The 20,732-nt window shown below is 41.7% G+C and overlaps 1 protein-coding gene across 1 annotated transcript in view; it reads right to left on the bottom strand.

Moving 5' to 3' along the window:
- Positions 1 to 809: 809 nt before the first annotated feature.
- saxo4 (stabilizer of axonemal microtubules 4) overlaps positions 810 to 20,732 on the bottom strand; it is a 112,894-nt gene continuing 92,971 nt past the window's right edge. The window contains exons 12-13 of the mRNA XM_063063198.1: positions 20,031 to 20,195; positions 810 to 888 (exon numbers count right to left, since the gene is read on the bottom strand). Of these exons, the coding sequence (XP_062919268.1) occupies positions 810 to 888; positions 20,031 to 20,195 (244 nt within the window). The remainder of the gene's footprint in view (positions 889 to 20,030; positions 20,196 to 20,732) is intronic.

Below are 20,732 nucleotides of genomic sequence, written 5' to 3'. Positions count from 1 at the left end.
GTTTGCATTAGGAAGAAGAAACAATTGTTCTTTTAACCTTGTTGCAGGACTTCCGTCAGCACACTGGGACATTGCCTTATGCTACAGGAGACAGTTCAGTGATTCAGTGGTTCCATTCAATATTAGAGAATGTATATAGCATACAACCTGAAATTATTACTCTTCACAGACATCCACAAAACAGAAGAAATTAATGAAAGAAAAATGTTAGAACTCCAATACCCCTCCCCCCTCCCACACATAAGCAGATAGCTCACGATCTTAATTCTCAACTCAAGTTTTTAAAAAATATAAAGTCAAAAGAAAAAAAATATATTGTTTGTCATATTATCACTCTACAAGACCATTGGCCAAGGTGTTAAGTATTTTGTTCTTCTATATCTAAAATATACTAACATTTTGATAACATTCCAGTCGGCTTAATATAACAAAGTATCTATTACTTTAATGTGCAATTTATCTAACATTCTCAATTAGATTCTTTGGCTGCTTTCCAGTTTCTCATTATGCCATGTATTAACTTTCGAAACTACTAATTTATGTTCTAGTCTGGAGTTTACTTCCATTGTCAACTTTTCTTCATTTACCTTCTGAATAAATTTCTAAGATTCAGTTGTACAATGAAGATCGTTTTAATAAGTAGCATATCAGTTAATCGGAATTTGTTCTATGGTAGCCATTCTCTGTATTTTAACTAATCTGAAAAAATAACTGATTTATGATTGGTAACTTAGTTAAATGCAGTGCACTTTTGAGTTTACTGATCCCCAGTGGAATGTTTCACCCTGTACAGAGACCAGTACTTACTCTCAGAAGGTCAAACCAGGTGGACGCTGTTTATGGTCATGTGTGTGATCATCATGATGTTCATCAACAGACCTTATTGTTCTGTCATAAAAAGAAAACAGGAGGTCCATGACTATTATGTTATGAAGAGGCAGATTGTAGTCTATTATCCCATTGTTAATTTGAAGTGTTCTATTATACACACTTTCCATACACAATTATTTCACAAGGAACAATTGTTAGTTAAAAATACATTTAAGCCCTGGAGAATATGGTATTGAACTGATTTCTTGAATCACTACTAATTTCTGTTGAGGGCCCTTCCACAGTGATGGGCAGGAAGAGGTTAGACCCAGTTACAATGAGAAAACATGTTCTACATTCAAGTCAGTGGCAGCTAATTCTGACAATGTGTCTGCAGGTACATTGTTCCTGCTATCCTTCGTTGAGGTGATAGTGGGCATAAATGAATTTAGTGTTATTTGATGGAGTGCCAATCAAGCTGGTTGCCTTGTCCTGTATGGTATTGAACTTCCGACCACCACTGAGTGTTTGACCATCAGTGAGTGTTTTGACCACCACTCAACTGAATGCATAGATTACCTCCTCACGCTCCTGACTTGATGGTGGAATGGCTTTGATGAGTTCAGGGGTGAGCTACTTGGCATAAGATACAACAACTCAAAATGCTCTTGCAGCTACAAAGTTTATGTGGTCATTCCGGTTGAGTTTTTGTTCAATAATGACTCCCAGGATGTTGATGATTATTAATGTTATTTATTAGGCTGTGTGTGGGCATGTGGCCAAGTGGTTAAGGCATTGCACTAGCGACCTGAAGGTCGTAAGTTCGAGCCTCTGCCGAGGGAACTTGTTGTGTCCTTGAGCAAGGCACTTAATCACACATTGCTCTGCGACGGCACTGGTGCCAAGCTGTATGAGTCCTAATGCCCTTCCCTTGGACAACATTGGTGTCGTGGAGAGGGGAGACTTGCAGCATGGGCAACTGCTGGTCTTCCATACAACTTTGCCCAGGCCTGCGCCCTGGAGAGTGAAGACTTTCCAGGCGCAGATCCATGGTTTCGCAAGACTAACGGATGCCTTTACTTTATTAGGCTGTAGGTGGTTAGAATCTCCTTTTGGAGATAGCAATGTTGGGCATCTGCGCAATGTGTATTATAATTGCCACTTAACACCTGAATGTTATCTGGAACGTATTACAGGTACACAAAGGAAATTTTCTGAACAGCTACAAATGAGTTTGAGCAACTTAGAAATCAGCATTATAATCCTTGATCTGATTACAATGTAGCAAAGATCATCAATGAAACAGATGAACATTATTGGGCCAAGGACACTGCCCTCGAAATTCCTGCTTTGATGTCTTGGGACTGAGATCATTGACTTGCAACAACTACAGATATCTTCCTTTCAAAAAAGTATGACTACAGTCAGTCAACATTAAAATGAACACCTGTTAAACTGACTGCATTGCAGTGCATACTTACTAACAATTACTGGACCCTAAAGACTACTTGCTTTTAAAGGCCTTAATAAATTCCATTATTAAACCCTGCATAAATATTGGAAAAATATGCCAATCAGAGAAGCTCAATATAACTACAGCCAAGCATTTTGTTAATGCATTGGCCCAGTTTTCACCTGCACATAAAAAAGGGAAACACTATGAGCTAAGCACTATGAGATAATGAGAACACAACTTTCTTGAAAGCACTTAACCTGAATTGGTTGTTCACAACTGATATACACTCAGTGGCCACTTTATTAGGTACACTTATACACCTGTTTATATATGCAAATATCTAGTCAGCCAATCATATGACAGCAACTCAATGTTTAAAAGCACGTCACATAGTTAAGAGGTTCAGTGTTGTTCAGACCAAAATGGGGAAGAGATGTGATCTAAGTGACCTTAATTGTGGTATAATTGTTAGTGCCAGATGGGGTGGTTTGAGTATCTCAATAAATGCTGATTTCCTGGGATTTTCATGCACAACAGTCTCTAGATTTTACGGTGAATGGTGCGAGAAACAAAAAAAAACATCCAGTGAGCAGCAGTGCTGAGAGTAAAAACATCTTGTTAATGAGAGAGGTCAGAGGAGAATGGCCAGACTGGTTCAAGCTAATAGGAAGGTCACAGTAACTCAAATAAACACATTGTTGAATGCACAATGTCAAATCGTGAACTGAATGGGATACAGCAACAGAAGACCACAAACATACACTCAATGGTCACTTTATTAGGTAAAGAAGGAACCTAATAATAAAGTGGCCACTTTGTGTACAGCAAAACTGAACGAGTGCATAATTAAAACTGAGCTCCTGAAACTGAGGCTCTATGTACGTAGTTGTTTCTATATGCCATAGCTGTTTGCTGTATATTTGCATTATCATGGAAATATTTTCTATTTAGAATAAGGATTTCTTTCTATGTAATGCTTCAGTGGGTTCTAAAGTTTTATTGCCCTGGCAAGAAAATAAAATGAGGCAAGGGCAATGCTGAGGGCTCTATTACTGCATCAGTTTTCCCACTGCAGTATTATTCTTCAACAATTTTCATGCCACCAATATATTATACCAGGAAAGAGAACACAGCTCAAGTAAATCAAAAGTATTTGTTTAAACAATAGGCCTACTGAACAAGAACCTTTTATTCCATTGAGGAGACATCTGGCTATTAATGATGTTTTGTGTAAATGATTGTTCATTTATTATCCTCAGGTAGTGATTCAGGCTGGGACACCACTCTCACAACATTAGCAAACACTCTTAGCCTGAGTTTAGGGTGAAAATATATATATTTCACAGTATTGTATACTATATATTACACAGTATCTATATGTCAGACACTATGGTTAGCAGCACAGGGGCACCTCAGGGAACTGTCCTGCCCCCCTTCTTGTTCACTGTCTACACCTTGGAATTCAGTTACAACTCGGAGTCTTGCCACCTGCTGAAGATTCTGGCGATTCGGCAGTTGTGGGCTGTATCAGCCGGGCTCAAGAGGCTGAGTACAGAGGAGTGGTGGACAATTTTGTGGTGTGGTGTGGTGTGGGCTGAATCACCAGCAGCTCAAATCACTAAGACAAAGGAGTTGGTGGTGGACTTCAGGAAGGTGAAAACACCCTGCATTCCCATCTCCATCAAGGCAATGGATGTGGAAGTCATTTGGGACTACAAATACCTGGGAACTCACGTTGACAATAAACTGGACTGGACTGAAAATACAGGGTCTCTGTACAAGAAGGGACAGAGCCGACTGTAGTTCCTGAGGTGGCTCCAGTCATTCAATATCTGCAGTTGTTCCATGACTCAGTGATGGCCAGAACTCTATTCTACACTGTTGTCTGCTGGGGCAGAAGGGTGAGAGCAGTTGACTCCAAGAAGATCGATAAGCTCGTCAGGAAGACTGGTTCTGTTCCGGGGGTGGAACTGGATTCTCTGATGTTTGTGTCTGAGAGGTGGATGCTGCAGAAGCTACGGAGCATTACGGTCAATCCCTCTCACCCCTCCATGACATACTGGACAAACAGAGGAGCACCTTCAGTAACAGACTGAGGTGCACCACTGAACGCCACAGGAGATCCTTTCTCCCTGTGGCTATAAGACTCTACAACTCCTCCTTCTTAAGTGTATATGATTTCATTGCACATCTGTATTTTGCACTATTACGTTTTAATGCACATTTTGTATTCTTTTCATACCTCAATACTTACATAGTGTATTTTAAAGTATATATTTCTGACTGAGCAACCTTGCAACAATAACTTCCTAACAGGATAAATCAAGTCTATCTTATCTTATCGTATATATAAGAAGTGAATCCAAGCAATGAGTGCTGAAGAATGGAGCTGTAGCCTCTCCTAGCGCTGCCAAACTAGAGGCTTATTCATGTCCACTTGACAATATGAGCCAAAGGACACCAATAAGAAGCAAAAACGGAGCTCAGGGTTCATTTCAATGGCCCTTTCAACATCAAACAATTATAACATCTCAATGTCCAGCTAAGACTGACTAACTTACTAACTTATTGAATCTTAGTAATCTGTATCGTCATAACATACATTTGCATTTACTGACCCGACATTAGGAGGGTACAAAATTATAGTATTTTGGAAATCTTCATACACTCATTTTATGGGGCCACACTGATAATACTGTTCTTTGTGCTGTGTTACACTATTAATATGTGTGCTAGGATAGATTCAGATCAGATCTAATTGAGCAAAATTGGACACCAAGAAATATACTAGGTCATTAGTAAATTAACTTTTAAAATCCATAACATTCTGTACTTCAATGGGCAATAGCTATCACATTAAGGACTTGGACAATTTTCAGGCATAAGCTGATTACTGGCCAGAATTATACACATCATATATGAGCCAGGCCCTCTCTGACAAGCGAGAGTTAAACCACCTCCCGTTAGCATTCAATGACATTACCAACATCTCATGTATGTCTCACCTTCAACCTTCAAGGGTACACCATTGACATGGAACTTAACTGGGCAGCAGCATAAATGCCATGACTTTAAGACGAGATCAGAGGATGCCTATCCTGTAGCAAGTGAGTAACTTAATGACTGCCCAAAATCTTTCCATAAACTGAAGAGGCAAATCATGAGTGTGATAATATTTCTTCAGTCCCAATAAGATTCAACATTCAAGATTTCAGCACCTTTCTGTATATATGTATACGTCCTTGATAGCACTGAGCAGTTTTGACTACCCATTGTAGAGCCTTCTTGTCCATTCCGTACCAAACAATGATGCAGCCTTAGAATACTCTTTCTGTGCACCTTAAGCAGTTTGAGACACCACCTAGGAAAATGTAGCCTGCTTGGCCAGCACCTTAAAAACATTCTCTTCTTCAACTACTACAGCAATGCTTACATGTACATGATGAACCCAAGGCACTTTCTGCACATCCTATTCTTGCAGCCTCTATCATGTCGAAGGACAAGGATAGAAGCGCTACTAGCTGTAAGTTCTCCCACAAGTTAAACACCATCCAGACATTTTCTTCAGCTCTTTCCACTTTCTCCAGACTCAATGGGTACCCACATTGGCACCAGCTATGCCAGCCCTTTTGTTTGCTACATGGAACAGTCCATGTTCCATACATTCCCTGGTAATGCTCCCCAACTCTTCCTCAGCTACATTACCGACGGCACTGGTGCTGTTTGATGTTCCCATGCTGAGTTCATTAATTTCATCATATTTCTCTAACTTTCACCTTGCACTTAAATTCACTTGGTCCACTCCAGACACCTCCCTCCTCTTACACCCTTCACATACATGAGGAGTAAAATATTTACGTTACATCTCCATCTAAATGTCCATTGTGCAATTTATCGTAATTTGTAATAAGCAGTAGTAGTAAATAGTATGTACAACAGGACAGTCAATATAGCATAGAAATGCAATTGTATCAGTGTGAATTAATCAGTCTGATGCTCTGGTGGAAGAAGCTGTTCTGGAGCCTGTTGGTCCTGGTTTTAATGCTGTGGTACCGTTCCCGGATGGTAGCAGCTGGAACAGTTCATGGTTGGGGTGCCTCAGGTCCCCAATGATGCATCAGGCCCTTTTCAACATATTGTACCTGTCTTTGTAAATGTCCTGAATAGTGGGAAGTTTACATTTAGAGATGCGCTGGGCTGTCCTAACCATTCCCTACAGAGTCCTGCGATTGAGGGAATTACAGTTCCCATACCAGGCAGTGATGCAGCCAGTTATGATGCTCTCAATTATGTCCCTGTAGAAAGTCCTTAGGATTTGGGGACTCATGCCAAACTTCTTCAAACATCTGAGGTGAAAGAGGTGCTCTTCTGCTTATTTCACCATACAGCTGGTATGTATAGAGCATGTGAGATCCTCGGTGATATGTATGCAGAAGAACTTAAAGCTGTTCACCCTCTCAAGCCCAGATCTATTGATGTCAATTGGTGTTATCCTGTCTCCATTCCTCCTGTAGTCCACAACCAACTTCTTTGTTTTTGTGACATTGAAGGAGAGGTTGTTCTCTTGATACCACTGTGTCAGGGTGGTGACTTCCTCTTTGTAGGTTGCCTTGTTATTATTAGAGATAAGGTCAATCAATGCAGTATTGTCAGCAAATTTAATTAGCAGATTGGATTTGTGGGTGGTGACACGGTCATGATCTCAATCTCCCTGTCTATTTCTGAAGAGAAACTGTCAACTGACATCTTTTATAAACCTACCAATTTCCACGGTTATCTTGACTATACTTCTTCCCACTCTCTCTTCTGTAAAAATGCTATTCCCTTTTCTCAGTTCCTTCGTCTCTGCCACTCTTGTTCCTAGGATTGGCATTCCTTTCCAGGACATCAGGGATGTCCTCCTTCTTCAAAAAAGGGGGCTTCTCTTCCTCCAACATTGATGCTGTCCTCACCCACATCTCCTCCATTTCATGAATATCTTTACTCACCCCATCTTTCTCCCAGCTTAACAGTGATAGAGCTCCTCTTGTCCTTACCTACCAGCTTCTGCATCCAACACATCATTCTCCACAACTTCCAACTTCTCCAAAGGGATCCTACCACCAAACATATCTCTACCACTCACTCCACTTTCTGAGGGGATCACTCTCTCCATGAATCCTGTGTCCATGCATCCCTCGCCACGAATCTCCCTCCCGGCACTTATCCCTGTAAGCAACCGAAGTGCTACACCTACCCAATCACTTCCTCCCTCATCTGCATTCAGGGCCCCAAACAGTCCTTGCAGGTGAGGCAACACTTCTCCTGCGAACCTGCTGGGGTTATCTATTGTGTCCAGTACTCCCGATGCAGCCTGCTCTACATTGGCAAGACCCATCAAAAACTGGGCGACCACTTCATCGAGGACCTCTGCTCCATCCACCAAAAGCAGAACTTCCTGATGGCCAAACATGTTAATTGCAATTGCCATGCCCAATCCAGCATTGTCCATGGCCTCCTCTTGTGCCACAATGATACCACACTCAGGGTGAAGGAGCAACACCTTATATTCCATCTGGGTAGTCTCCATCCTGATGGTATGAACATCGATTTCTCCTCCTGCTAAAAAAAAACATTTCCCTCCTCCTCCCTTCCTCTTCTATTCCCCACTCTGACTTTTTACCCCTTCTCATCTGCTTATCACCTCCCTTTGGGTCCATTTCTCCTTCCTTTTCTCCTATGGTCCATTCTTGCCTCCTATCAGATTCCTTCCTCTCTAGCCCTTTACCCTTCCTATCCACCTAGCTTCACCTATCACCTTCTAGCTGTCCTCCTTCTCCTCCGCCCATCTTTCTATTCTGGAGTCTTCCCCCTTCCTTTCCAGTCCAAGAGGGAACTTGGCCCGAAACATCAGCAGTTTATTGATTTCCATAGATGCTGCCTGACATGCAGAGATCCCCCAGCATTCTGTGTGTGTTGCTTTGGAAATATGTTACCATCTCTTCATTATCACTGGGTCCAAATATTGGAACACCTGCCCCAGCAGCAATAATAGATTATGTTTAACACAAAAGGTGCAGAGAGAATCTCAGCATTACCAAGAACAATTACTTTTAGGCAATCAACACTGGTCTTGTAAAGGCAACAACATCATGGTTTTGAATAAATAATCAACAATACACAAAAAAAAACACCGTCTAACACACCAGAAAGAACTTTAATTATCTCTTTTGGCATTATTGTGAGACAGGTATTATCCTTAATAAACTCTCAGTAACTTAAGGAAATATATCCTTCTAATTTTACTACAAAGCATAACACCAGAATAACTATTGTTCTTTAACAAAAATAGTTTGTACTTGTTTATACCTTATCTTTAACAAAATGTTCTAAGACTTTCCACAGAAGGTTTCTCAAATAAAATTAGACATTAAGTCGTGTATGGAGATATTAATGAAGGTGGACACAAACATTATCCAAGACACAGGCTGCAGGGAAGGTCTTAAAGGAGCAAAGATAGTTAGAGGGGCAGAGATTTAAGTGTCATTCTTTTAAAGGCCACCTGTCAGTAGTGGAGTGATTAAAACTAGGGCAAACCAGGAAGCCAAAGTTAAAGGAATATACAGGGCTCTGAAGGACTGCCAGCTGGAAGGGGTTACAAAATGAGAAATGGTCGAGGTTATGGAGAAATTTTAAGACAAGTATATGAACTTCAAAATTAATACACTGCTCAACTGAAAATGAATGTTATCACATGACTAATAGCAAACAAGACATGGACAGCAGAGTTTTGCATCAGCTCTGCATTCATGTCCAGAAATATCAAATGGCATCAAAAAGTGTTGCAGCAACATAATAATGGAGGCAGCGGTGGTAACAGGTGGCATTGTATGGGTGAAATTTGAGATCTTTGAAATGGCACAAATATGCTCCTGAAAATATTATAAGGTGCAAATGTGACATCACGGTGGATAAAAGTCTGGTGCAGGCTTGGACAATTGTTAGACGATTGTTAATAACAGAGTCAGAGCTTGTGATAGAATTGAAAACAATGCCTTGGAATATCCCAACATTTAGTATGGGTCTGCTTATTCTCTACTGGCACTGCATATCAGCCTGTAGACTGACCGTTTAGAGACAATGGTGGGGTCAAGAAAGCTACCTAGAGTATGTGGGTTCATTCTTTGAAGAAAATCCTTTTTGAAAATGAATTCAAATATTAATAATTTCTCATACAAATTATGAAACAAAACTGATCAATACACAGTCATAGAACACCTTAACAGGCCCTTCAGCCCATCTGGTCCATTCTGCCTAGTCTATTGAACCGCATCTGGGCTATAGCCCTCCAAACCCCTCCCATTCATGTACTTATCCAGAATTATCTTAAATGTTGCAGTGGAACACAATGGAACCGTGGTACCACTTCCACTGGTTGTTGTTTCACACTCACGTCACCTTCTGAGTGAAGAAGTTTCCCCTCAGGTTTCCTTCAATATGTCAACTTTCACCTTTCTGTGTTAGGGGGCAGAAGTGAGTGTAGTTGCTATTATAAAGGAGAAAGTGTTTGGGAAGCTGAAAGTCTGAAGGTAGACAGATTACATGGACCAGATGGACTACAACCCAGCGTTCTGAAAGAGGCAGGTGAAGAGATTATAGAGGCACTAATAGTGATTTTTCAAGAATTACTTGATTTAAGATTGGTTCCAGAGGACTAGAAAATTACAAAGGTCACTGCACTCCTTAAGAAGAGAGGGAGGCAGAAAAACAGGAAATTACAGACCAGTTAGCTGACTCCAGTGGCTGGAGTCCATTATTAAGGATGAGGTTTCGGGGTACTTTAAGGCACTTGAAAAATAGCCAAAGTCAGCCTTGTTTCCTCAGGGGAAATCTTGCCTGACAAATCTGTTGGAATTATTTCATATAATAACAAGCAGGATAGACGAGAGAGTCAGTGAATATTGTTTACTTGGATTTTCAGAAGGCCTTTGATGAGGCACCACACATGAGGCTGCTTAATAAGTTAAGATTGCATGGTATTACATGAAAAATGTAAGCATGGACATAAGATTGGCTGTCTAGCAAGAGGCAAAGAGTGGGACTAAAGGCGAACTGCTCTGGTTGGCTGCCGGTGACTAGTTGTATTCCGCAGAGGTTGATGTTGGGACTGCTTCTTTTCATGTTATATGTTAATGATTTAGATGATGGAATTGATGGCTTTGTGGCCAAGTTTGAGGACAATATGAAGATAGGTGAAGGAGCAGGTAGCGTTGAGGAAGGAAGGAATGAGTCCGCAGAAGGACTTACACAGATTAGGAGAATAGGCAAAGAACTGGAAGATGGAATATAGTAGGGAAGTTAATGGTCATGCATTTTTGTAGAAGGAATAAAGGCAAAGTCTATTTACTAATCAGGGGAAAAAATCAAAAATTTGAGGTGCAAAGGGACTTGGGAGTTCTCACACAGGATTCCCTAAAGATTAACTTGTAGGTTGGGTCAGTGGTAAGGGACGCAAATGCAATATTAGCATTCATTTCAAGAGGACTAATATATAAAAGTATGGATATAATTCTGAGGCTTTATAAGGCATTGGTCAAGGTGTAACATATGAGGAGCATTCAGAATCAGAATCAGCCTTCTCCTTCCCACCCTCCCCCCACCTTCTTTATAGGGCCCCTGCCCCTCCCTCTTTAGTCCTGACAAAGGGTCTCGGTCCGAAACGTTGACTGATCGTTTCCACAGATGCTGCCCGATCTGCTGAGTTCTTCCAGCGTGTTGTGTGTGTTGCTTTGAGCCCAGCATCTGCAGAGTATTTTGTGTTTAAGAATCAGAATCAGGTTTAATATCACGGGCATAAGTCATGAAATTTGTTGTTTAACAGAAACAGTATACTGCAATATGTAATAATAAAAACCATTAATTACAATAAGAAATGTATATAAAGAAAGAAAATTAAATTAAATAAATAATGCAAAAAGAGAGGAAAAGTACTGAGTTAGTGTTCATTGGTTCATTGTCCATTCAGAAATCTGATGGCAGAGGAGGAGAAGCTGTTCCTGAAACATTGAGTATATGTCTTCAGGATCCTGTAGCTCATCCTTAATGATAGCAATGAGAAGAGGGCATGTCCCAGGTGATGGGGTCCTGAATGATAAGTGCTGCCTTTTTGACACTGAAGCACCTTCAATTATTCCAAATGACTGAAGTAGGGTAAATACTGAAAGGCTTTTATTCACAGTAAAATATGACTTCCAGCATGTTGCGTGTCTGCCCCTGGACTGAGGGGGAGGAACAGGGCGAAATCACCTTTATTCAGGGGTCTGTGGGAGGAGCCACAGGGGCAGTCAGCAGAGGGGCGTGTCCAGACAGTTAACCCAGTTACAACATATAAATACAGTTTACCACAGACACATTGCCTTTTGAGTGTCCTGGGTGCTGGGGAATCTAGTGTCCATGATCGAGCTGGCTGAGTTCACAACTTTCTGCAGCTATTTCTCATCCTGTGCAGTGGCCTCACCACATCATATGGTGATGCAACCAGTTAGAATACTCTCCAAGGTGGTGGTGGTATGAGTTAGTCTTGCAAGACCATGGATCTGCGCCTGGAAAGTCTTGCTTCAGTCTGTGTTAGAGCAGCATCTGTTGTGGCTGTAGAGACCCACACAGGAGTGACAGTCTCAGCTGCAGCGACTGCACTTGAAGGCGCTGTCCTCCAGTGTTGTCTTGGTGCTGTTTTTCCAACAAGTGTGCTTTACTTCAGCAGCAAGCCTCAGCTTCTCTTCTCCTCTTTTTAGACCTCTGCGTAGTTCCAGCCTCCAGTGAGAGTGATCGCTTGCGATGTCCTCCCACCTCTGAACGTTCATTTTCAGTAACTTCATGTCTCTCTTGCAAACGTCTTTGAAACGAAGATGGGGTCGCCCTTGTGCTCTCTTGCCGAAGGCCAGTTACCCGTACAGCAGGTCTTTCGGGATCCTTCCGTCTGACATGTGGTGTACGTGGCCCAGCCAGCGGAGACGGCGTTCTTGGAGCAGGGTGAAGAGGCTGGATATTTGGGAGCTGGCCAGGACCTCATTGTTGGTGACTCAGTCAGTCCACATGATGTCCAGGATGCGTCTCAGGCTGCGAAGCTGGAAGGCGTTGAGACGCTGCTCTTGTCTGTAGTAGAGGCTCCAGGTCTCGCTGCCGTAAAGCAGTTTGCTGAGGACGCAGGCCCTGTAGACTGCAACTTTGGTGTGCATCATCAGCTTTCTGTTCTCCCAGACTCTCTTTGTCAGCCTGGTGAATGTTGAGGCTGCTCGTCTGATTCGTCTGTTGACCTCGGGGTCTAGGGAGAGGGTGTCCGTGATGGCGGAGCCAAGGTATGTAAACTCGTGAACTACCTCCAGCTCATAGTTGTTGATGGTAATGGCAGGGGGGGTGCTCAACACCTTGGCCCAACACGTTGGTTTTCTTCAGGCTGATGGTCAAGCTGAAGTCCTGGCAGGCTCTTGAGAAGCTGTCCGTAAGGCGTTGCAGTTGCTCTTCAGAGTGTGTTGCCAGTGCCGCGTCGTCTGTAAACAACATGTCCCTGATGAGTACTTCACGAACCTTGGTTTTTGCCTTCAGCTGGGACAGACTGAACAGCCTCCCGTCCGATCTGGTGTGGAGGCAGACACCATCAGTTGATGTTCCAAAGGCATGCTTCAGCATGACTGCGAAGAAGATGCTGAACAGGGTGGGGGCAAGCACACAGCCCTGCTTCACACTGCTGTGGATGTTGAAGGCATCCGAAGAAGAGCCATCGAACTGAACGACGCCCTTCATGTCTGTGTGGAATGACTGAGCTATCCTGAGGAGCCTCGGGGGACAACCAATCCTAGTGAGGATCTTGTACAGGCCATCTCTGCTCACAAGTTCGAAGGCCTTCATGAGGTCAATGAAAGCGACGTAGAGTGGTTGTCTTTGCTCTCTGCATTTCTCTTGTAGCTGTCGAAGGGAGAAGATCATGTTGATTGTGGAGCGTTCTGACCTGAAACTGCACTGAGATGTACCTCTCTGAAACCACACTATAGATGTACCTCTCCAAGGTACATCTACAGAAACTTGCAAGTGTCTTTGGTGACATTCCAATTCTCCTCAAACTCCTAAAGAAATGTAGGCACTGCCATGCCTTCTTTGTAATTGCATTAATATGTTGGGCCCAGGGTAGTTCTTCTGAGATGTCGACACCAAGGAACTTGAAACTGTTCACCTTTTCCACTTCTGATCCCTCAATGAGGACTGGTGTGTGTTCTCTCAACTTCCCCTTCCTGGTCCATAATCAGCTGCTCGGCCTTACTGACGTTGAGTACAAGATTGTTGCTATGACACCATTAAACCAGTTGATCTATCTCCCTCCTGAACACCTCCTCATCACCATCTGAAATTCTGCCAACAATAGATGTGCCATCAGCAAATTTATAGATGGCACTTGAGCTGTCCTAGTCACACAATTGTGGGTGTAGAGAGAGTATAGTAATGGACTAAACATGCATCCTTGAGGTGCACCAGTGTTGGTTGTCAGTGAGATGTTATTTTTGATCTACACAGACTGAGGTCTTCTGATGAGGAAGTCAAGGATCCAGTTGCAGAGGGCAGTATGACAGCTCAGGGCCTGTACTCATTGGAGTTTAGAAGAATGAGGGGGGATCTCTTTGAAACCTATTGAATATTGAAATGCTGGAGAGCATGGATGCGAAGAGAATGTTTCCTACAATGGTTTTGTCTGGGACCAGAGGACACAGCTTCAGAACAGAGTGACATCCATTTAGAACAGAGATGAGAAGGAATTTCTTTAGTCAGAGGGTGGTGAATCTGTGGAATTCATCACCACAGATGACTGTGGAGGCCAAGTCATTAGATACATTTAAAGGGAATGTTGATAGGTTTTTGATTTGTCAGGGCATGAAAGGTTACGGGCAGAAGGCAGGAGAATAGGGTTGAGAAGGATAATAGATCAGCCATGATGGAATAGCAGAGCAGACTCAATGGGCAAAATGACCTAATTCTGTTCTTATGTTTTATGGCTTATGGTCTTAAACTATGGCTTCTAGTTCTGTCTCACCCAACCTCAGTGGAAAATGCCTGCTTGCATTTACTCTACCTATACCCCTTATAATTTTCTATACTTCTCAAGCTTCCCCTCATTTTCTCACGCTGCTGGGAATAATGTGCTAACATAGTCAAGGTTTCCCTATAACTCAGGTCATCAAATCCCGGCAACATAAATTTTCTCTGTCTCTTTCAACCCTATTGATATCTTTCCTGTAGATAGGTAACCAGCGTGCACAGATATGCGCTAGGGAAATTCTAGGCAGTTTCTAGAGTAGGTTACATGGTTGGCACAACATTGTGGGCCGAAAGGCCTGTAATGTGCTGTAGATTTCTATGTTCTATGTTCCATGTTCTATGTTCTATATCTTCTATGTTACTAGTTCACACAGAAGGCAGTCATGGAATATAGTCAGATAATTTGATAAATATTTGACAAAGTGAGCAATTGTTATGTGTCAATTTTGAGCCCAACCCGTTAGGGCGGTGAGTAGAATTTCCTAGACCCTCACTTTCTGTTATCCCTATCCTTGAAGGGTGGCCCACTTCTTGCCTGGATCATGCTCTGCAGCTGAGTCATATACAGTTAATATCTTTATGTAAAATATCACATTTCAATTATGTAAAGTGAACATAAGAATCAAAATGTGAGCTTGCCACATACTTTGAGGTTTGGGAATTGGGTTGAGATCTATTTGTGTTCAGAGACTTATGGATTGACTTCCTTATCTCCACTGACGTGAGGAACCACCAGGGATAACTTGAAGCAAGAGGAAATTAAATGGCAGGAGCCTATTGCACTGATGTACAGAGGGATCTTGGGTGCAAATCCATTGCTCCCTGACAACACAAGCAGCTAAGATGGTAAACGAAGCTTACGACTATTGGCTGATTATCAGTCAGGGCAATGAGTATAAAAATTGCCAAAGCATGTTGTAGCTGTATAAAAATTTAATCAATTCAAGTATAATTGTCATTGAACCATACATGTATAGTCATGAATACAGCCAAACAAGACAGTGTTACTACAGGGTCAAGGTCCAATCACACATTACCAACAATCAGACACAGTAAGCACACAAAAGATCACAATCACCTATTAAGAGTAAAAGTTAGACCACATCTGGAGAACTATGTGCAGTTCTGGTCACTGCAATACAGGAAGAATACGGAGGCTTTGGAGAAGGTGTAAATGAGGTTCACCAGGTGGTTGCATGTGTAAGGAGAGTTTGGATAAACATTAATTGTTTTCTCTGGAGCTTTGGAGGCTGAGGAATGACCTGATGAAAGTTTAGAAATTTATGATGGGCATTTTTTTTTGTGCGTCATACTCCGCCAAAGCCTCGGTGACCACTTTTTCAAGTGGTTATCTTGGAGGAAAGATTCTATCAGTGGTCCCCCACATCCTTCTCACAGTGCAGTTTTTTTTTTATGAGTTGCAAGCTCGACACTCAACTCGGCACGAATGGAAAGTGTGCCCGGGAGCGGCCCGACTGGATTCGAACTCGGGAACCTTCGCTCCGGAGTCCGGCGCTGATGTCACTGCGCCACCAGCCAGCATGATAGGCACAGATAGCCAGAATCTTTTTTCCAAGGAGGAAATGTCAAATGCTGGGGTTAAGGCAACAGGGGGAAAGTTTGAAGATGATCTGTGTGCAATTTTTTTAAATAGAGAGTGGTAGTTGCCTGGAATGTGCTGCCAGGGGAAGTGGTGGAAGCAGATAGCAATGTTTAAGAGGCATTTAGACAGGCATATGAACAGGCAGGGAATTTGCAGAGAGATGGGATTAGTTTAAATTGGTATCATGATCAGCACAGACCATGTGGGCCTGCCCCTGTGCCATACTATTCCAGGTTCTGTGTTCTATGAGTACAAAACTAATGGGAGATTTGGTTGTCTGTTAAGGCCCACTCAATTGGAAAAAAAGAGATTCAAAGGCATTTATTTAAACATAAGAACTTTTCAGTTGGAAGAAATGTGTGTGATGTTATCTTCAATTAGTTAGGTTTCCTTGTTCTGAGGCATCACTGCAGCTAGTCACTGAAATTATGCCTGACACCAGTGGATTTAGGCCTCATCTTATGTAAACTTACTTCAAAGTTGTGTGATTCTGTTATGCTTGTTTATTCTTCAAATCATATAAAGAAAAAATGTGCAAAGCAATAAACAGTCCTGTTCTAAATATTAATCATGTGTTCTATGCTCCACATCGTAAATGGACCCAGGAAAACACTACAAGTATTGCAGTGAAATCTACTGACCTGTCAATGCACAGAAATCTAAATGAAACATATTCCCAAAATATTGATGAGTGTACCATTCTCCTTAGATGTAAAGCAAGTGAACTTCTGGGGGATTGTATCGACAGGAGTTTGAGCTGTGATCATCACTATATTCTTCCCTTCATGAGGAACAGTCCTTACCAAAGAGTAAGGCATCACTGCAGTCCAAAAGCCCCAGTCGTCTGCTCTCTCATTGCCCATGATAGCTATCTCCACCCTTCAACTGTTGTTACAAGTTAAGGTCAGAAGTAGCATCACCAGGAAAGGAGAAGAGCACAGTTGGTCATTGACAGCTTTTAAGACAGAGCATTTTGATTCACAATTTTTTAGAACTAAGGAGAATATACAGATATAGCTTTGTCATTTTATACAGCCCATAGCTTCCCCAAGATTCAGGTTACAGTCGGTGATACTAAAACCACATTGATAATGCCTAAATATATTGAATTAGCTATCTTAGCAAAAAGGCGTTTGGCTTGTTCATTATCCTCAATTGGCTTTCCAAGGGAGAGGATAAAATTAGTAGTTGGCTTCTGGTCTAAGCAGTTTGCCTTCTAAATTGTTGCTGAAACTGAAATCTCTGAACATCAAGAGAAAACCACCTCAATGAGGCGTATGCAGATTTCAAGCCACCAATCAAAAGGTTAAACACGTAGTTTAAAATATGTTTCCACGAACTGTTCTGATTCACAGTATAATAAATTCCTGCTGGAGACTCTTCACAATATAGCAGTTCAGGAAGGATTGAGACTTGATATATTTGCAGAGGAGTCAATTAGCCAGGTATATGCAGACGACATATTATGTCTGAATGAGGAGTCAGGCTGCAGGGCTATAAGGAAAATGCCTTCTCCTCGAGATAACTCAGTAGACCTCTTCATCAGATATCCTATACCTCCACGTAAAAATAAAGCAACATTCTTTAACCCACTAGTCGTTCCACAGCAACACAACACTCTAATCCATTCATCCCGATGATGCCTAGCCATTAATAATCCCTAATTTAAAAAAAAAGTACTAATGCATTTATCCTTTCCTGTGTGACTGTAAACTCCAGGAATTTTTAAATGTGTCTTTTCAGGGCAGCCGTTGTACACATTATAATTATAAAGTGAACCCAGACCATTTCACTCTTTCTGACTACCATGTTTCCCCGGGCTCATTCAAATTGCCACCAAGAGCTTGGATGAGAGGATGTGAGTGGTTCCTCCAGTACAGAAGAGCCATAGAAATACAATTTTTCCACTAATGAATGGCACTTGGCCTGAAATGCTCTTGGCTACACCTCTAAAGGTTGCTCTAAAGTGTAATGGTCTTCACCCTGAGCTCACTGCCTACAGCAGCCCTTCCATATACATCTGCCACTGCCTGACCCACATGCTTCTTTGATATAATGGCCTTGGGGTGAAGTCCACTAATCTGACAAATCCTTAAGTCCAGATGAATATCAGCATATGTCAGGTGGACCCCACTAGGCTCTATCTCTTCTCCCATAGAAAAGTGGTCTTGCCAGCCTCATGTTACACATTAGGTATTAGCAAGGAAATTAGCAAATTCACCTGCCTTGACACCTGGTATTAGTCATAAACCCCATTTGCGGCTATTTTTAAGATTTACGATTTCAAGTTATTAATTCTTTTTTTCTTCCTGTGAAACAGTCAACAGGATTACCTATGTTCATTTTTCCACCCACTCTAGTTCTGATTCTCTGATAAGATGCAATTCCGTCACACATCCCCCTCAGCTCATTACACATTGGCTGGGGGAGGGAAGGAAGAAAGGCAAGAGAAATAAACAAGCAGCGTTGCATGATAAAACAATGTCAACTAGCTGTAAAATAGCAATCACAAACTATAAAACAGCTTTAATCTTCTCTTAAATGTATTAAATATTTTATGTGAAATATTACTGATAAGCATACAATTGCAACACACTTTACTGGAAGCTTATTTTGAGCAGAGAAACCAATGTTTTCTTACTAAATAGATTAATGGATTCTATGCTTTCAGTTTTCTCAGTTAGCTGGTGCTAAGAATTTTCTATGACTGGGTACAGAACTTGTTGAAGTTTTCCCATTTCAACATGGTTGACAAAATGCTACACATCCCAGGAATTACACAATAAGTATCTAGAGGCCCACAGTAGTGGCTCCAAGGACATGAAACTGGAGAACACAGGCTCCCGAGTCTCAAGACGACACTACTCAGTCCAGAAAGATACAAGAAAGCATGCACAGCATAAGAAAACAGAATAGAATGCCAGGACATAAATATGTAAAGCACAGGATCCTGAGGGTAGATAGCAAGGACATCATGAATCTAAAGCCTCAAATCACAGATCCTGAAGAAATATTAATTTACAGCGCAAGTTCTAGACACATGAAAATATGCACATGAGTTTTAAGGTTGCATGTAGGTATAGGAACAATAAAGTGCATAGCACAGGCTGCTGGTTCGAGGGTGTAAGAATATGAAATCCAGGGCTAAAACAGAAAAGGGAGCTTGGTTTATGCTGAAAGAACAGGAGAGTACAAGCAAATACCAAAGAATGTGACTACACTGCAAAGGCAGCAACAACAGTTAAGGCATCAGGATCTATATGCACAGCAGAAGCTCTAAAACAACACAGGTCCCAGAGCTCAGACTGCAAGGTCATCCATGGTGAAGTCAAAAACACAATGGCACTCAAACTCTCTGAGTCAATTACTAAATATTTCATGAGCTGTTCAATCAGGGCTCAAAGTGGGAATGATACATTTTGTTGCTCAGTCTCAGCTACTGTCTGTGTATGCTTGCAATGCATTGACCAAACAATGGCCCCAAATCAAGAAGAGAATCCCCTTACTTCCTCCAACAAGGTCTCTACTTTCAGGACCCAGATACTGGAAAACTAGCAGAAGAGAATTATTATTGTATGAGCAGCTCTGAGTTGGATTCAGCTAAGGCCCATCACTGAGATCCCACTGGTCTCTTTGCTGCTTGAACAGGCAGCCATGTGGTACATTCTGCCAGTTAGAACTAAGTCTCTAAGGTAATTATTTTGTTCAAATCTTTATTGCCAGATCAAATGAGTATTTGCACATTTTTTCCAATTAAAAGAAAACAGTAAAACTGAGACTAACTTTGTCAAAGCAGTAGAGAGGATCATTGAAGAATTCAACAGTTTAGGGTCCTGGCATGTGAAGAAATAGACAAAAATGATAGTATAATTAAAACAGGGGATGCATAAATAGCCAAAACTGAATATGTGTGAAAATGTTGGGGGTTTCAGGAGATGGAGAAATTTACTGCTGTGGGGAGAGGTTAAACAGTAAGAGATCTGATCATCCAACTGGAGGCTAAAGTAGGCCAACACACACAGAACTAATGGTTTAATGGAACAATGAGTACCAGGACACTGGTATCTTCTGGTGAACCTTCAGTTTAGTTCCTACCTGGCCACATGGGGGTGAATCTGATGTAAATTTTCAGTTATGTTATAGTCAGGTCCATGCTTATGAATGATGCTGCTTCGAACAAAACCATCAGCTAGCTGTTTCTGGATACCTCCTCTTGTCCAACCCTCTCTGTCTTCTCCCTTTGGTGTTTTGTCATTGTGCCTTACAATTTAAAAAATTAGGAAAGAATTAGAATGTGAATTTTCAAATTGCCCATTAGATCCAACAAGCAAATATGCTTCCCTTGAATCAGTTTCATCTATTTGCCTCCTCGAAGTATACTTTAATTCCTACTTCCTGCAGAAAAATCTTCCTATGGTCACATGTTTATTTTCTAGTTCAATGGCTCTCTCTGGCAAGTTTTTCATTGCCTTTTGGCTGAGGGAAGCTTTTCAAATTCATTTCTCAGGAATTGCGCATCATTGACAAAACCAGCACTTATTACGTATCTAATCTGCCTTATGAAAGATGGTGGTAAGGTTTTTTTTTGAACATCTGTAATCTTTCGACTGAAAATATTCACGGAGTACTATTTGGTGTGGACCTCCAGGATTTTGATGTTGCGATGTAAAGGAACACATTTCCAAGTCAGGTTCATGTGCAGATTAGAAGTGAAGATATATTTAGAGGTATTCCCATGCCCCAGCTCCTATTGTTCTCAGTGGTAGAGGTTGTAGGTTTGGGAGGTATTGTTGGAAT

This window comes from Mobula hypostoma, chromosome 11 (genome assembly GCF_963921235.1).
Source record: "Mobula hypostoma chromosome 11, sMobHyp1.1, whole genome shotgun sequence".
Classification (NCBI taxonomy): Eukaryota; Metazoa; Chordata; class Chondrichthyes; order Myliobatiformes; family Myliobatidae; genus Mobula; species Mobula hypostoma.
The sequence above is the reverse complement of the archived record's forward strand: the minus strand, read 5'-3'. Positions and strand labels throughout refer to the sequence as shown.